Below are 12,672 nucleotides of genomic sequence, written 5' to 3'. Positions count from 1 at the left end.
TTGTCTCTTAGTTTCATCTCTATTTCCTCTTAAGACAAACAAAAATGGAATAACCTGCAACCTCCAGCTGTATTTTGCTGTATTTCAAGCTAATATGGATTCAAACCCAGGGGATGCCTGAGGAAATGGATATTGGATGGATTGAACATTCTTAATTTTCCTTTTTTTCCCCCCTTTTCTTTTTTTAATACTGGACTTCTCAATTTCCTTCCAAATTCCTCATCCCTGAAAAAGGGATTTGAAATTGATCTTGGTTTCACCTCTGTTAACATCACCAAGACAATCCTGTTTCTCAACTCCCACATCTCACATAGTCAGTGACCTGGTGAAGTGCTGCCTCCTCCAGTTTTTATTTCCCTAAGTTCTGTATATGCTCAGTGCTGGCAGAAAGCATTTGTGACTTGGAGAAAGGAAAAGCTGCCGATGAAAGCTCAGTGTCTGTACAGCACTGCTAGAGGTGAACCCAAAATACTGACCCAGATCTGAATGTCCCTAAAATCTCAATGTCTTTATGTTGATGGGGTTTTCCCTCCAGCTAAGAATCCCAAGCACAGCTGACAAATACAAGTACAGTATAGAGTTAGACTTGAGGAAAGCAAAGGGAACTAATACTTTACACACAGTTTAGCTTTGCATTTCTCGAAGCTTTTTTTAAAGTATCTGTCCAAGTGAGACTTGACCTTCCAGGAGGACCACAAAGCTTGAAGTAACTGCGGAGCCTGCTTCCTCATGCCATGGGATTAATAAATGTTCTGCTTGCCCACCTCCTCACTGCTTCATATGTCACAGATTTGAAAGCTTTAATTAGAAGTGCAAGAGGGTGAGAAGACTATTAACATTCCTACTGGGAAACCAGTGCCTTTTAATAAGTTTGCCCAGTCAGAAAACAATCTTCCTTCAATAGCTTTTGGTCCCCAAGGTTGACTCTCTTCCAGCAGTTCACCCCAACAATATTTAGTTAATAACAAATAGCCTTTTTCCTGGGGTGAGCTGAATGCTCTTTGGAGGTTAGGGAGGACACTGAGAACCAGGTATGGTCTGGTCCTAAATGTCTGCCTACAAAAGAAGGTTGCAATGGTGGAGGTAGTATGGGCTCTCCAAAAAAATGCTGACAGCCACCTTGCAGAGCCACTGTTCTCGTGGCTGGGATAAGCCAGCTGAAGAGGAACCCACTGTCTAATTCAAGAAAAGCAGCTGAAAGCCAGCAAAGTATTAAAACACTCAGAAATCAGAGGCGGGAAGGAACAAGTGGTATTAGCCAAGGAAAGTTATAAACCATCTGACTGTGGAAGAAGGCTACTTGGCTCAGAGATGCTTTACTGTTTCCTCCACTTATAGTTGGCCTTCCAAAGTGGATTATCATACTCCCTAAATGCCCTAGAATTTAGCTCCTTCCTTTTCTTTGCATGACTCATAAATCACATTATGCCTGTATGATTTAAAAAAAAAAAAAAAAAGGAAAGCTTCACAAGAAGGGAAAAATAATCATAATTCTATAATGTTAACTTATATCACAGAAAACTGTGTACATTTTTTCCCCATACAGGACATACTTCAAATAAAATAATTTTAACACCAATAATGATAACGTTCTTTCTTCCCGACAGAAGTAGAATTGTTTTTTCACCCCAGTTTGGTACATAAATATAAGAAAATAGTCCTTGAATATTTACATCCATGTGTTTTAAATGTTCTCTCTTGATAGATTTAATTCTCATTTTCTCTCCAACCACGGGCATTCTTTCCAAATTTATATACTAGTCTCCGACCATCCACACGCTCCAGGATTTCTCTTTTATAATAGTATCTGTTAAAATAAAAACAGAAAAAGATATAAAAATAAATTCACCTGTAGTCCTAAAAGGCCACTGCCAAATAGACAATCCCGTAGCCAGCCTACAAGGTCTTTATTTTTTATTGAGAGATATATATAATACCTAAGATCATTATAATTGAATGACAAAGAAGGAAAAATGGATGCTTTCTTTTTACTTTCTATTAATTAGCTTCTGAGTTTGAATTTCACTGTATTTCAGGTCAAAGCATATTGCTAAATTTATCACACACTCATGAGATTTCATGGGGGTTTTTTTCCAGATAAACCAGGATCTGAAAATCAGACCAGGAAAGAACCTCAGCTTCATTTTCAAAATACCTTTTGAAGTTTCAGAGATTATGGAAACATTCTCAAAATGTTAAATCAAAGAGGAAAGAAAATCCTAACACCTATTTTAAGACAATGGATGTGGGGTATGTCTCATTTCTGAACACTGCTGGAAATAACAAGGTCTCCAGCTATTACTGGGCCATTTAAACACTCGGTTTAGTAGTATGTGAACCATATTTCTGCAACCATATTCCCTTCCTACATTGGTTGTTTGGATGGAGGGAAACAGAATTTATATATATATATATATAAACAATTATTCGTGTTATATGTATTATATATTACACGGAAATAGGAGAAGAAAAGACAAAGAACAAGATGCTACAGTCTCAAAATTAGCGTGAGAGATTGTCAAAGAAAGCAACTGGTGCTGTTGACAAATAATTTTTAAAAGTCAAACAAATTCTCCATCCAGTTTGTCTGTGTATGTGCCACAGTCTTCCTCAGCAACTCCAGCTCACCTCATAGCCCGGCTGAGTTTCTCGTAAGTCATGCTGCTATTGTTTTTCTTCTTTCCCCACAGCTGAGCCACAGCTTCAGATTTTAAAAATCTGAAGACACCTTCTGACCGATCTTCCCACTTGATTAATCCTGGGTTTTTCTCAGGATTGAGAAGAATATCACGAATAAATTCCCAAAGATGAGTTCCTCGAGGATCTGAAAGAAGAAAGGGGCAGGAAGGAGTGTCTCAAGAGCTCTGTGGGCTATGCTTGCAATTTTTATCTCATCTACAGAGGGTGAACACTCAGGCCATAGTTTCTGGAGCACAGGACCCCCACCTCAGAGATATACAGGTGAAAAACACTGGCAGCCTTTACACTGGAAGTAAGCGTCAGCCTCTGGCAGTCTGAGCCCTGTGGCAGGCAGGTAGGGGCCCCAGCAACCAGGGGAAGCAGAGTCCAAACCACCCACTGCTTCCTTCTGCCTTTGGCACTGTTTCTGCCCTGAAGAGAACATGTTTAAGCCTTCCCCTCATCTCATTTGCCATTTCTCCTGATCCCCGTCTACAGCACGGCATGTACCCTGATATTATTGTGTGGCACATGAAACAGCCGAGATTACCGTGAAGCAGGCACCGAACCTCCATGCATTTAAAAGGCAGACAGAAGGCACAGGAGGTGAACTGCCATTCTGCATGAATAAGTAAGAAGGTTAGAGTGCATAGAGGGATAGTGACAAAACTGGCCAGCCAAAATTTTATGTAAAAAGAGTACTAAAAAGTTTGACCATGGTGTAGAAAAGAGAAAAACAGATCTCCAAGTTCAACAGGTAGACCTCCCAGTCTAAGCACAAATACATCTCACAGTTACTATAAAGATGGCACCAGAAAGTCCAGGTCAAAAAAAAAAAAAAAAAAAAAAGCAACAAGTCAGATGAAGTAGTTTACAAATGAATAACAAACACAGTGACAAGGTGAGCCAGAAAGACAGCAGTTCTTTGGTCTGACTTCAAAAGCATGCAATTAGACCAAATTTAGAAGGAAACAAGCTAGTCAAAGATGTGAAGGTAACTTGAAAATGGTATACAGTGCAGTGTAAGTAGAATTAGATTTCAGTCAACTAATCCAGTATTTTTCTTTATTATTATAATTGTTTTCTGGACCCAGCAAAATGTGGTGGACCTAGCCTATCTAGGCATCGGTAACTTATGGTCATGATACAGAGCAGTACTGAAGAAACTGGAAATGAAGGGGATTAGCTCATACTGCCAATGTGACCTGTTTTGTATGCCCAGGCTGTAATTGAGTTCTTAGAATCACAGAGTATCTCAAGTTGGAAAGGACCTATAAAAATCATCAAGTCCTACTCCCTGCTCCTCGCAGCATGTCCTAGAACTAAACCACATAACTAAGAGCATTGTCCAGACACTCCTTGAACTATGTCAGGCTTGGTGTTATGACCACTTCCCTGGGGAGCCTGTTCCAGTGCCCAACCACCCCCCGGGTGAAGAACCTTCTCTATCGTCCAGTCTAAACTTTCCCTGGCACACCTTCACTCCATTTCCTCATGTCCTATCACTGGTCACTGGAGAGAGGAGATCAGCACCTCCCCCTCCACTGCCATCCCTGAGGAAGCTGTAGACTGGGATGGGTGACCCTTCAGCCTTCTCTTCTCCAAGCTGAACAAGCTGACAGACCTCAGTTCTTCACAGGTCTTTCTTCAGACCAGTCCTGTCTAATCCTTTCAGTAACAACCTTATTATACACACACAAAAAAACCCACCCAGATATCTGTGTACAGATATAAGATTCAGGAGTTCTGTTTGGGCAAAGTGGCAGAAGAGAGTAAGAAGAGGATTCAGGAAGAGAAATAATCTGGAGGTCATACTGAAACAGGATGAACCCAAATACCACAAAACGCAGCGAAAGACCAATATTAAGCTTTTCTATTATAATCAGAGAATTGCACGGGATGCAAAAGACATGCACAAGATATTTCAGCATAAAAAAATCTCAGTACATTAATAGAACTATGTACAGAAATCACAATTATGGTAACCTGTTCTCCAGCATCAGGTTGAATAAAAACTAGTAGAAAATGTAGGTGAGGGGAGTGGAAAGAGTGTTGTATCAGGGGATAGCCTGGCAAGATTGAGGGATAGGTGCTTGCTTGTGATGTCATGCTTGAGAAGTTCTGCAAGGAGATGCTGAGCAGGGTCTGTGGTGTGCGCTGCACCTCACAGGCACAGGCATGAGCATGATTGTGCCCACGCACAGGCCCTCCTGATTTAATCCTGGGCCTTCCTCATCATTCCTCTACTCCACTCCACCAGCCCAGCTCAACGCAGGGCAGAGGAAGCTGGTTTCTGGTTGCTTTCCCTAGGTCCTCACCAATAAAAACAATTTGAAAAGTTTAATAATATTGAGTCAAAAAATGATGTAAACAAGCAGTACTAGACAGATCCTTGGAGAATTGAATCACAATAATGATTTAATGAGTTTTGTGTTCAAAATACTTCCTCTTCCCTCTCAAATAGGATCTGATTTTCATTTGTTTCTTTTTCCTTCAATCAACTAACCACCATCATAAGCATGGATGTTGACTTACTGTGCTTCTTGGTGTGGGACTTTGGGGTATGATCTTGAGATTTTTTTGCGTCTGAAGAGTCTGCAGAGAAAGAAAATGAAGGCTATTTGTAAATTTGATGAAAGGCTTTCCACTGACTAGCAGGTTGAAAGAAATAAAACCACAAAAAAGAACAAATATCTCTTCTAAAGATAATCACTTTTCGGAAGGTAATCTAAGTGAGGAGGGAGAGTTTTGTTTTCTGTACTATATGTTAATCAGCACACTTCTCAAAGAGACCATTGATGAATAAAGAATGAATGCAGAGGTAAACATTTGGCTTTTGAAACGTAAATTTGATTAACAAATACCTCACCTCATGTTATGTGTGAGAGAGAGAAAAATAGGATGATCACATCTGTAAAAGGAATCCTGAATTGTCCCATTATCTTAGTCTTTGCTGAAGCACGTATCTTTGGGGGCTTATTTGTTTCTGAAGAGATGATCTAATGGGAAATGTATGTGCTGGTACCAATGCACAGAACACCTACCTGACTAAAACATAATGAACTGGCACAGCACTGCTGGTTCAGGGGGGCAGGGTGGGGGAAAGGGGCTGCGCTGGAAGGAGTTTTTGGCAGCAGGACAAGCATATATTTTTCTGTGGCTCAGAGCCATAGGAACAAGCCATTTCTCATCAATGGTACTTTATCACCTGCAGCCAGCCAGAGGAGGAATAGAGCTTCTGGCACAAGCCTTTCTTCAGAAATGAAAAAAGTTCCGCCTGTTCATGACTGTAACCTACCTCGCAGTCTGCACGTTCAACCCTCCCACCCCCAAACCACCACAGCCTGGCTCTGCTCTTGTACTTAATGAATAGCTTTCATCTGATTGCTCTAAGTCTCGCAAAATCTGTGGGATAGACCTGAGAGGGAGCCCCTTCTGTGTTTGCTTTTCAGCATACCTTGTCCCTGAATCTCATAAAGCAAAGCTTAAGGTCCCACGCATGTTTTCCCAGCTTCTATGAATGCACAATTATCATACTTTTCATGGAAACCAGGCATTTGCATGGGAAAATGACTCACAGGAAATATTTATTTGCATAAAAACTTGTCAGATTTGCACAAGCTACTGCAATAACTGCATGTGAAAAGGTAGATGCAAAGTTATTCACACACTTGCTTTATTCATACATAACTGGAAACATAAACTGAATAAGGCCCATGGGGATGGGCCTAACCTCTGCTATTCTGCGCCTGATAAATTACTGTCCTTGACCCCCAAGCAGCAAACGTGCTCTGAGTCATTTTGCCTTCCCACTCTCAAAAAGCATGAGCTAGCCTGAACCTCACTCAGCTTGGAGGGGGGTGTGGTGTGGGGGAAGTAAAATGAGGCTTATTTCACTGCCTTTCCTCGGATTATGATTCCCCATATGTTATTAAAAGCCTGTGGGAACTCCAGGTACGGACTGCAGGACCCAGTTCTTTATTTGCCCTCATATAAATCCTTCTCATTTTAAAATCCCACAATTCGCTTGCAAATGTTTGTTATGCTCCACTTAGCTGGAGATTTATTCTTGGAAGTTCAGTTGCCTTCTGCCCAGCCAGTGATTTATTCTGGATTTTAGCTGTGTAAATAGCCTCCTGCTCTGCCACAGCTCCTACACAGAGACTGGTTTCGAACATGCCATGTTAGGAGGCTGAGGCCTGACAGATGAAAAGAGTTATGATGCAGTTTCAACAAAGCCGTCTTGCAAAACTTTTGACAAAAGGTTACACATGATTTGCATATGATTCAGGAATGAGCCATTTTTTTACGGGATATACAAATTTAGTTTTTACAGGAGGCTGTGCCCTTGGCGTGCCACCCTAGCTCTAGGCTTAAGCAGTCAGCGGATAGACACACCATGGCAGGATCCGGACATGTCCCCAGCCCTTCAGAGAGCCCTGAAATCCCGGCAGCCATCTTGCGAGAGTGGGCGGAGGTGGTGGAGAAAGCAAACAGGGTGTTTGGTTGGAGTTTTTTAAGGTTTTGTGGTTTTCTTCTGGTCAAGTTTTCTCTCTCTCTTTTTTTTTTTAATTTGTAGCTGAGAGCATTAGTTTTAACTGTATGTCACGTGGCAAATCCAGCTCTGGAGGCTGCAGGCGCAGGGGATGGCGGGCACAGGGGCCGGGGCTGCTGCCCACATGCAGAAGCACAGGGTTGCCCCCAGGGCAAGGCCTCCTCTACAGCAATGTGCTCTCCTTTCTTATCCTCCCAGGACTTCCACTGCTTTCTCCCTCAGATCTCTGCTTAACCGCTTCCTAAGAAGAACCCACCTTTCCCTCCCCACTTTCTTCCTCCCCTGCCATCTCTGCTTCACTCTTTTCCCACTGCCTCGCTCTCCCACCTCCGGCCTGGTGCCAGCCCCCGAGACAGGGCCCACAGGGCCTTTGACACGTGTGAACAGACTGCGCTTTCACCAGGCATTACAGCAAACAGGTTTGCCCTTTCTCCTGCCCTTTAGCAGGCACATTTTTACTCTCCCTCATGGAAGGGAAGGGAGTTTCAGTGAGCACCCTGCAGTCAGCTGAGAAAGGCTGCAGGAGGAAGCCCTTGTGCAGTGCATTTGGGCACGGGGCTTGGTGCCTGCCCACAGCTTCCCTGGGCCAACCCAGACCTGGCCCCAAACCCAGAAACCTACTCAACATGAATCACGGGCTCACCAGGGAAACATGGGCACCTCTGGGGAGGAATAGGGCACTCGTTTGCCCATACCACAGAAAAGCATGGTGTAGCTGGAATGTCTCGTCTCTCCGGCACTAGTGTTTACCCCTTTGACTCAGTCACTTTAAAAGATATGTGGAGATTACAGATTATTTGATCATCTTTCTCTTGACAGAGAGAAGACAGAAGTATTTCTTTAAAGAAAGCTATTGTAATAATGACAGCTAATAAATCTGTCAGAATCATCATTGCTTAGTTTAAAATTACGGGAGGCTCAGATGTAATCCTACAACAGAACACCACAGAGACTACTGCATGTCGGTAGCTCTGGGACAAGTGACAAACAATTAAAAATATAATTACAAGTTTCTTACCAGAAGATTGGTGACTAGGTGTCATCATGGAAATCTGAGCACGACAGAATGTTTTACTGTCCAATAACTCTGGGAATTAAAAAGAAGATGTTTAAACTAATAGCCTCAGACAACAATAAAGCCATCTCAGAATGCACAAAGTATTGTGATGTTAGTTACCTACTGTGCTACCATAGCCACTGTCATAAAGATAGTTCTCTTCTTTCCAGGACACCATTAATGATGGATCTGAAGGCAAAGGACCAAAAGGAAAATCAGATTACTAAGAGAAAATTTTTTAGCACAGAGGTAAGTATTGAGCACAAAGACAATTAAGAATGTGCAAAAAAAAAAGTTGTCAAGGGAATGAAGAAGTGAAGGGGCTAAGTACAAAATTATTACCTTTCCCTTAAATTATGCATGGCATTTTGCATATTCAGGCAAATGTATTTACACAAAGCACTGACTTTCAGAAATAATGTAGTATGCTCTTCCTTTTCCTGACTAATATATCACTTATGCCTGGCCTTGGAGGAGGTTTCCTACGCCAGATCAACTCTAATTCTACCCAATCCAGTCCTGAACTCTCAGCCCCTGATGATTGTGACAGTGCATTGGAGCCACAGAGATGAAAGTGTTCTCAAATACCTAGTAAAACAGAAGGATGCTTATGATGAGTACTTATTTCTATAATGGTAGAACTCGAAAGTCCTCTCTGAAACAGAGCTTCATGTTTAAGCACATAGTGAGAAACATCAAAGCCTAATCCTAGATGAAGGGCCATTTTATTCCAGGCACACCAAGTCCCCATCCTTTAACCTAAAAACCACCTTCATCATTAAAGAGGAATAATTTTTAGTGACCTTCTGGTCATATGGATCAATATAAGCAGAACAGAAGTATTGGCTTTATGACCTGAACACTGGTCTGGAAATTACTTCCTTCACAATGCATTTTTAAGGTCAGAAGCCTTAAAAATCTCTTTTTCTTTTGAAACTAGGTCAAAAAGGATGAGATACAAGGTTCAAATCTAGGTTAAACCTAATTTTTTTCATGTTCATATAAATGAAATCAAAAACCCCAAAATGAGTTACAGGTAAATCATCATGTTTGGCTACGTTACCACTTATGACATAGGAATTCAGCAGGCATGCTAACTAACAGCTGCATGTTTGGGCACCCAGAGCTTGCGTTCCTACAACAGCACACACCCTTTGCTTGCTTGGACACCTGATCTGCCTAATGTTGCCTCTGAAAACAGGCCTTACCCAGCCAAAACACGGGGACAGTGTTTACCTTCCCATTTGGGCCTTTTTCAGTACCCATGTCTTTGCAGCTGTGATGATTTACTGGAGTGAGCTGGGCTTCCCCTCAAAACCACCAGCCCTGTCCCTGCTGCCTCACAAGGAGTAACTCTCCCAGCAGCCCTAATCCACAATTCCTGCTCCCCCACATGCAGCGCCCACTCCCACTGCCCGTGGTTGGCATCACCAGAGCCCTATCAGGCCACTCCTGACTCAGCACATCCAGGAGGAACCATCCATCACTTAGTCCTTTCCAGGATGTGCAGCTGAGGTACTTTGCCCTCATCTCTAGTAGGAGGAGGAAGTAGTATTATACCAGGATCTCATAAATGGGGACTTAAAAGGATTACTGGAGCTGCCTGTATGGAAAGCAGCGAGGCTGCCTCATGCACAGCTCCCATATGGCACAGGCCAGGAGTGGACTGCAGATTGCAATCCTTGCCTGCTGCAAGGAGAAGGTGGATAGTGTCCCTGGCTGGAGAGGCTGGGCTCCAGCAGCTTAGTTGGATAAACAGGCTGACAGTATCTGTTGGAGATGCCACATGCAACAGATCTGTATTTATTCTGCCAGCAGATATCAAAACGTGGCTCACGGACACACCTACATACAAAGAGGCTGGGATTAGTGGGATAGACAGTGTGTGGATATGGACAGGTGTGATCTGGCAAAGGAACCAGGAAAATAATTGTGCCTAAAGAGGACGGTTGAACCAAGCTGAAGTTCTTTTCTCAGTGAAACAAAGTCCTGGGAGGAAAGGGATCTAGCTATGAACACACTCAGAAAAAGAACAGCAACGGGAAAAATGCAGATTTGATCAAAGCAAACTACTGCCTGAATTTCAGTTTCATTGAAACATGTGAAGAAATTAAAATGTAACATTTTGGTTTCTCTTCAAGCAGTTTTTTTTGGAAATGTCCTCCAGTTTCAAACATTAACAGCACAATATATTCTTTCTTTCTTTCTTTCTTTCTTCTGAGCATATTGTTAATAGTTGTTTTGAAATCTGCTGAATTAAGCATAGAATGAAGTCCTCTACAAAGCTGCCTCCACTGAGCTCCTCAAACTAGTCCAAACTCTGAACATCAGTGTAGACTGCTGATACTGCAGAGGTTTCCCAGGAAAAGTGGCCATATGCACATGGTATTACCTGAAATGTCAGAAGTAGGCACTGACTGACATTTGTATTACTGCTTTAATTCTGCACGATACACTTTCCATTTTTAATGCCATTTTTATTTGTCTCTCTTGGAAGGTCACCCCTTTTCAAAAGACAATTTACCCAACTGCTACTCACCTGTTTGCTCTGTCTTCACAATGACATTATGAGATTGGTACATGTCACTTCCACACTGGCCTGCAAGAAAGCAAATTGGCAGATAGGAGGTATGAGAATGAGCACAGAGGAATCAAATGTATTAGCTCCAAGCAGCAACTTCTACACCTGTGCCAGAGGGCTGATTTTGGAACGGGAAACATATTGTCTCCTCTTGGTCCTTTAGATTTCTGCCTTAAGTCATATCTAAGAAATTTAGCAATACAGTAAATGAGCTATATATAAGCCAAATAGCAAACATAGCAAATATAATCTGCCAGGCAGGTCTCTGGGGAACGTAAGTGACTTCTGAAGATCTCAGAACTCAGACCGCTGTACATGTGTCTCTCTCTAATATCTATTTACCATTCCATTTTAGGTGCTGGAGGTTGCTGTAAAGCAGTTGTCCTGCTGTCCCAGCTGCCTGAGTGAATTCCTGCAGGCTCATACTACACAGATGTTCCCCATTGATATCAAACTCCTGGAAAGGTATGCAGTTGGCATCCAGTTGGTTGGTATCAAGAAGGTGCTGCAGCCACTCCCAGACTTGAAACTTAGTCCAGTACTGCGGGTGTATTTCATGCCACTGGGTTCCATAGAAGCTACTGGATACTGGAAAAGAAAAAAAATATTTACTCTCTCTGATAGCATAATAGTCACCAGCAATAAAGATCTATAGCCAAACTGCACGCCTTGGAAGTCTACAGATCTAGATGCTTTTCTCAGTGCTTAACACTGGCTCAGTAGCTATTGCTAGAGAAGGTATTGCGGGGCTTTTGGCCACAGTCCTACAACTAAAAATTGGGCATTATTTCATTACACGTCTTGGCTGACTGATTTGCAGGCATTAACTTTTTAATGTTGGCTAAATACACCAAAATTCTCTGAGGGAGGATACATTACAGAAGTACTGTTGAAAAGGGGTATGTGGGAAAATGATTTTATTGTATCAGAAAATGATGGAAAAGCCTTCCAAAACTCTCATAAGGTGACATGAAAACTTTCTTTGAGTAAGAACTTAGTAGGAGCTGAATATGAATTGTGGGGTTAGAAAAGGGAAGGTTAAAAGTTAAAGCCCTCTCCTACTGCTCCATGGTAAAAGCCTATCAGTGTGGGCCATGGTTTCATGACAGAGTTGGCATTCTGATGGATGCACATTAGTGCTGTAGTTATGTACAGTGGTTTCTGAATGCATTCGTAAAACTCATTTTTAGTTATGGAAGCTGTCTAATGTTCTTGTTAGAATGTCTGAGTCCTTTCTTGGCAATCTCTTAAACTGCTCTCAGTTGTATGTCATTGCATGACAATAATTTACATGTGCAAATGGAAGAAATTGTACATGGGATGGGATCATTATGTAAGATAAGAGCAAAGGCAGGACTGCTTTGGTCTGTCCTCACAAAGTTCAGTGCAATTTATTCCCTGGGAAAGGAGGAAAACAGACTAGGCCAGACAGAGGTGACAGTGAGATAAAATGTTCACAAGTCCATGAACGGTTTAACTGAGGGAATGAGAGATTACAGGAGGAGGAGAGACTGCCATGGCCTAGCTCTGCAGTGGCCCCACTCCAAGATATGGCAGCAGTCTGTTCCCAGTCTCCTCTAGAAAAAGATTAACCACACAGCAAGAAATACTGACAAGAGCGGATATTGATAGAGGACCACAAGCATCAGAGTTGGCACATTTTAGGAAATCACCTTAACTCAGGTGCACTAGATCTCAGGTCTCTTCCACTGAGATACAGGACACAGTTTCCAGGTAACACAAAAACAATCCCCACAGTTGTTTAGCTTTCTTTACCAGTATTAGCCAACAAGGCCTATG

At 42.3% G+C, this 12,672-nt stretch overlaps 1 protein-coding gene across 1 annotated transcript in view; it reads right to left on the bottom strand.

Annotated features, from left to right (window-relative positions):
* The window catches only part of EHF (ETS homologous factor), a 33,930-nt gene that overhangs the window by 1,655 nt on the left and 19,603 nt on the right, over positions 1-12,672 (bottom strand). Inside the window, exons 3-9 of the mRNA XM_069017101.1 lie at positions 11,215-11,460; positions 10,831-10,890; positions 8,412-8,480; positions 8,253-8,321; positions 5,215-5,274; positions 2,629-2,824; positions 1,674-1,807 (exon numbers count right to left, since the gene is read on the bottom strand). Coding sequence (XP_068873202.1) covers positions 1,708-1,807; positions 2,629-2,824; positions 5,215-5,274; positions 8,253-8,321; positions 8,412-8,480; positions 10,831-10,890; positions 11,215-11,460 — 800 coding nt within the window. The 3' untranslated portion in view covers positions 1,674-1,707. The remainder of the gene's footprint in view (positions 1-1,673; positions 1,808-2,628; positions 2,825-5,214; positions 5,275-8,252; positions 8,322-8,411; positions 8,481-10,830; positions 10,891-11,214; positions 11,461-12,672) is intronic.

Source organism: Aphelocoma coerulescens, chromosome 5, assembly GCF_041296385.1.
Source record: "Aphelocoma coerulescens isolate FSJ_1873_10779 chromosome 5, UR_Acoe_1.0, whole genome shotgun sequence".
In the NCBI taxonomy this organism is placed as follows: domain Eukaryota; kingdom Metazoa; phylum Chordata; class Aves; order Passeriformes; family Corvidae; genus Aphelocoma; species Aphelocoma coerulescens.
Note: the sequence above shows the minus strand (reverse complement) of the source record. Positions and strands in the feature narration are given on the sequence as shown.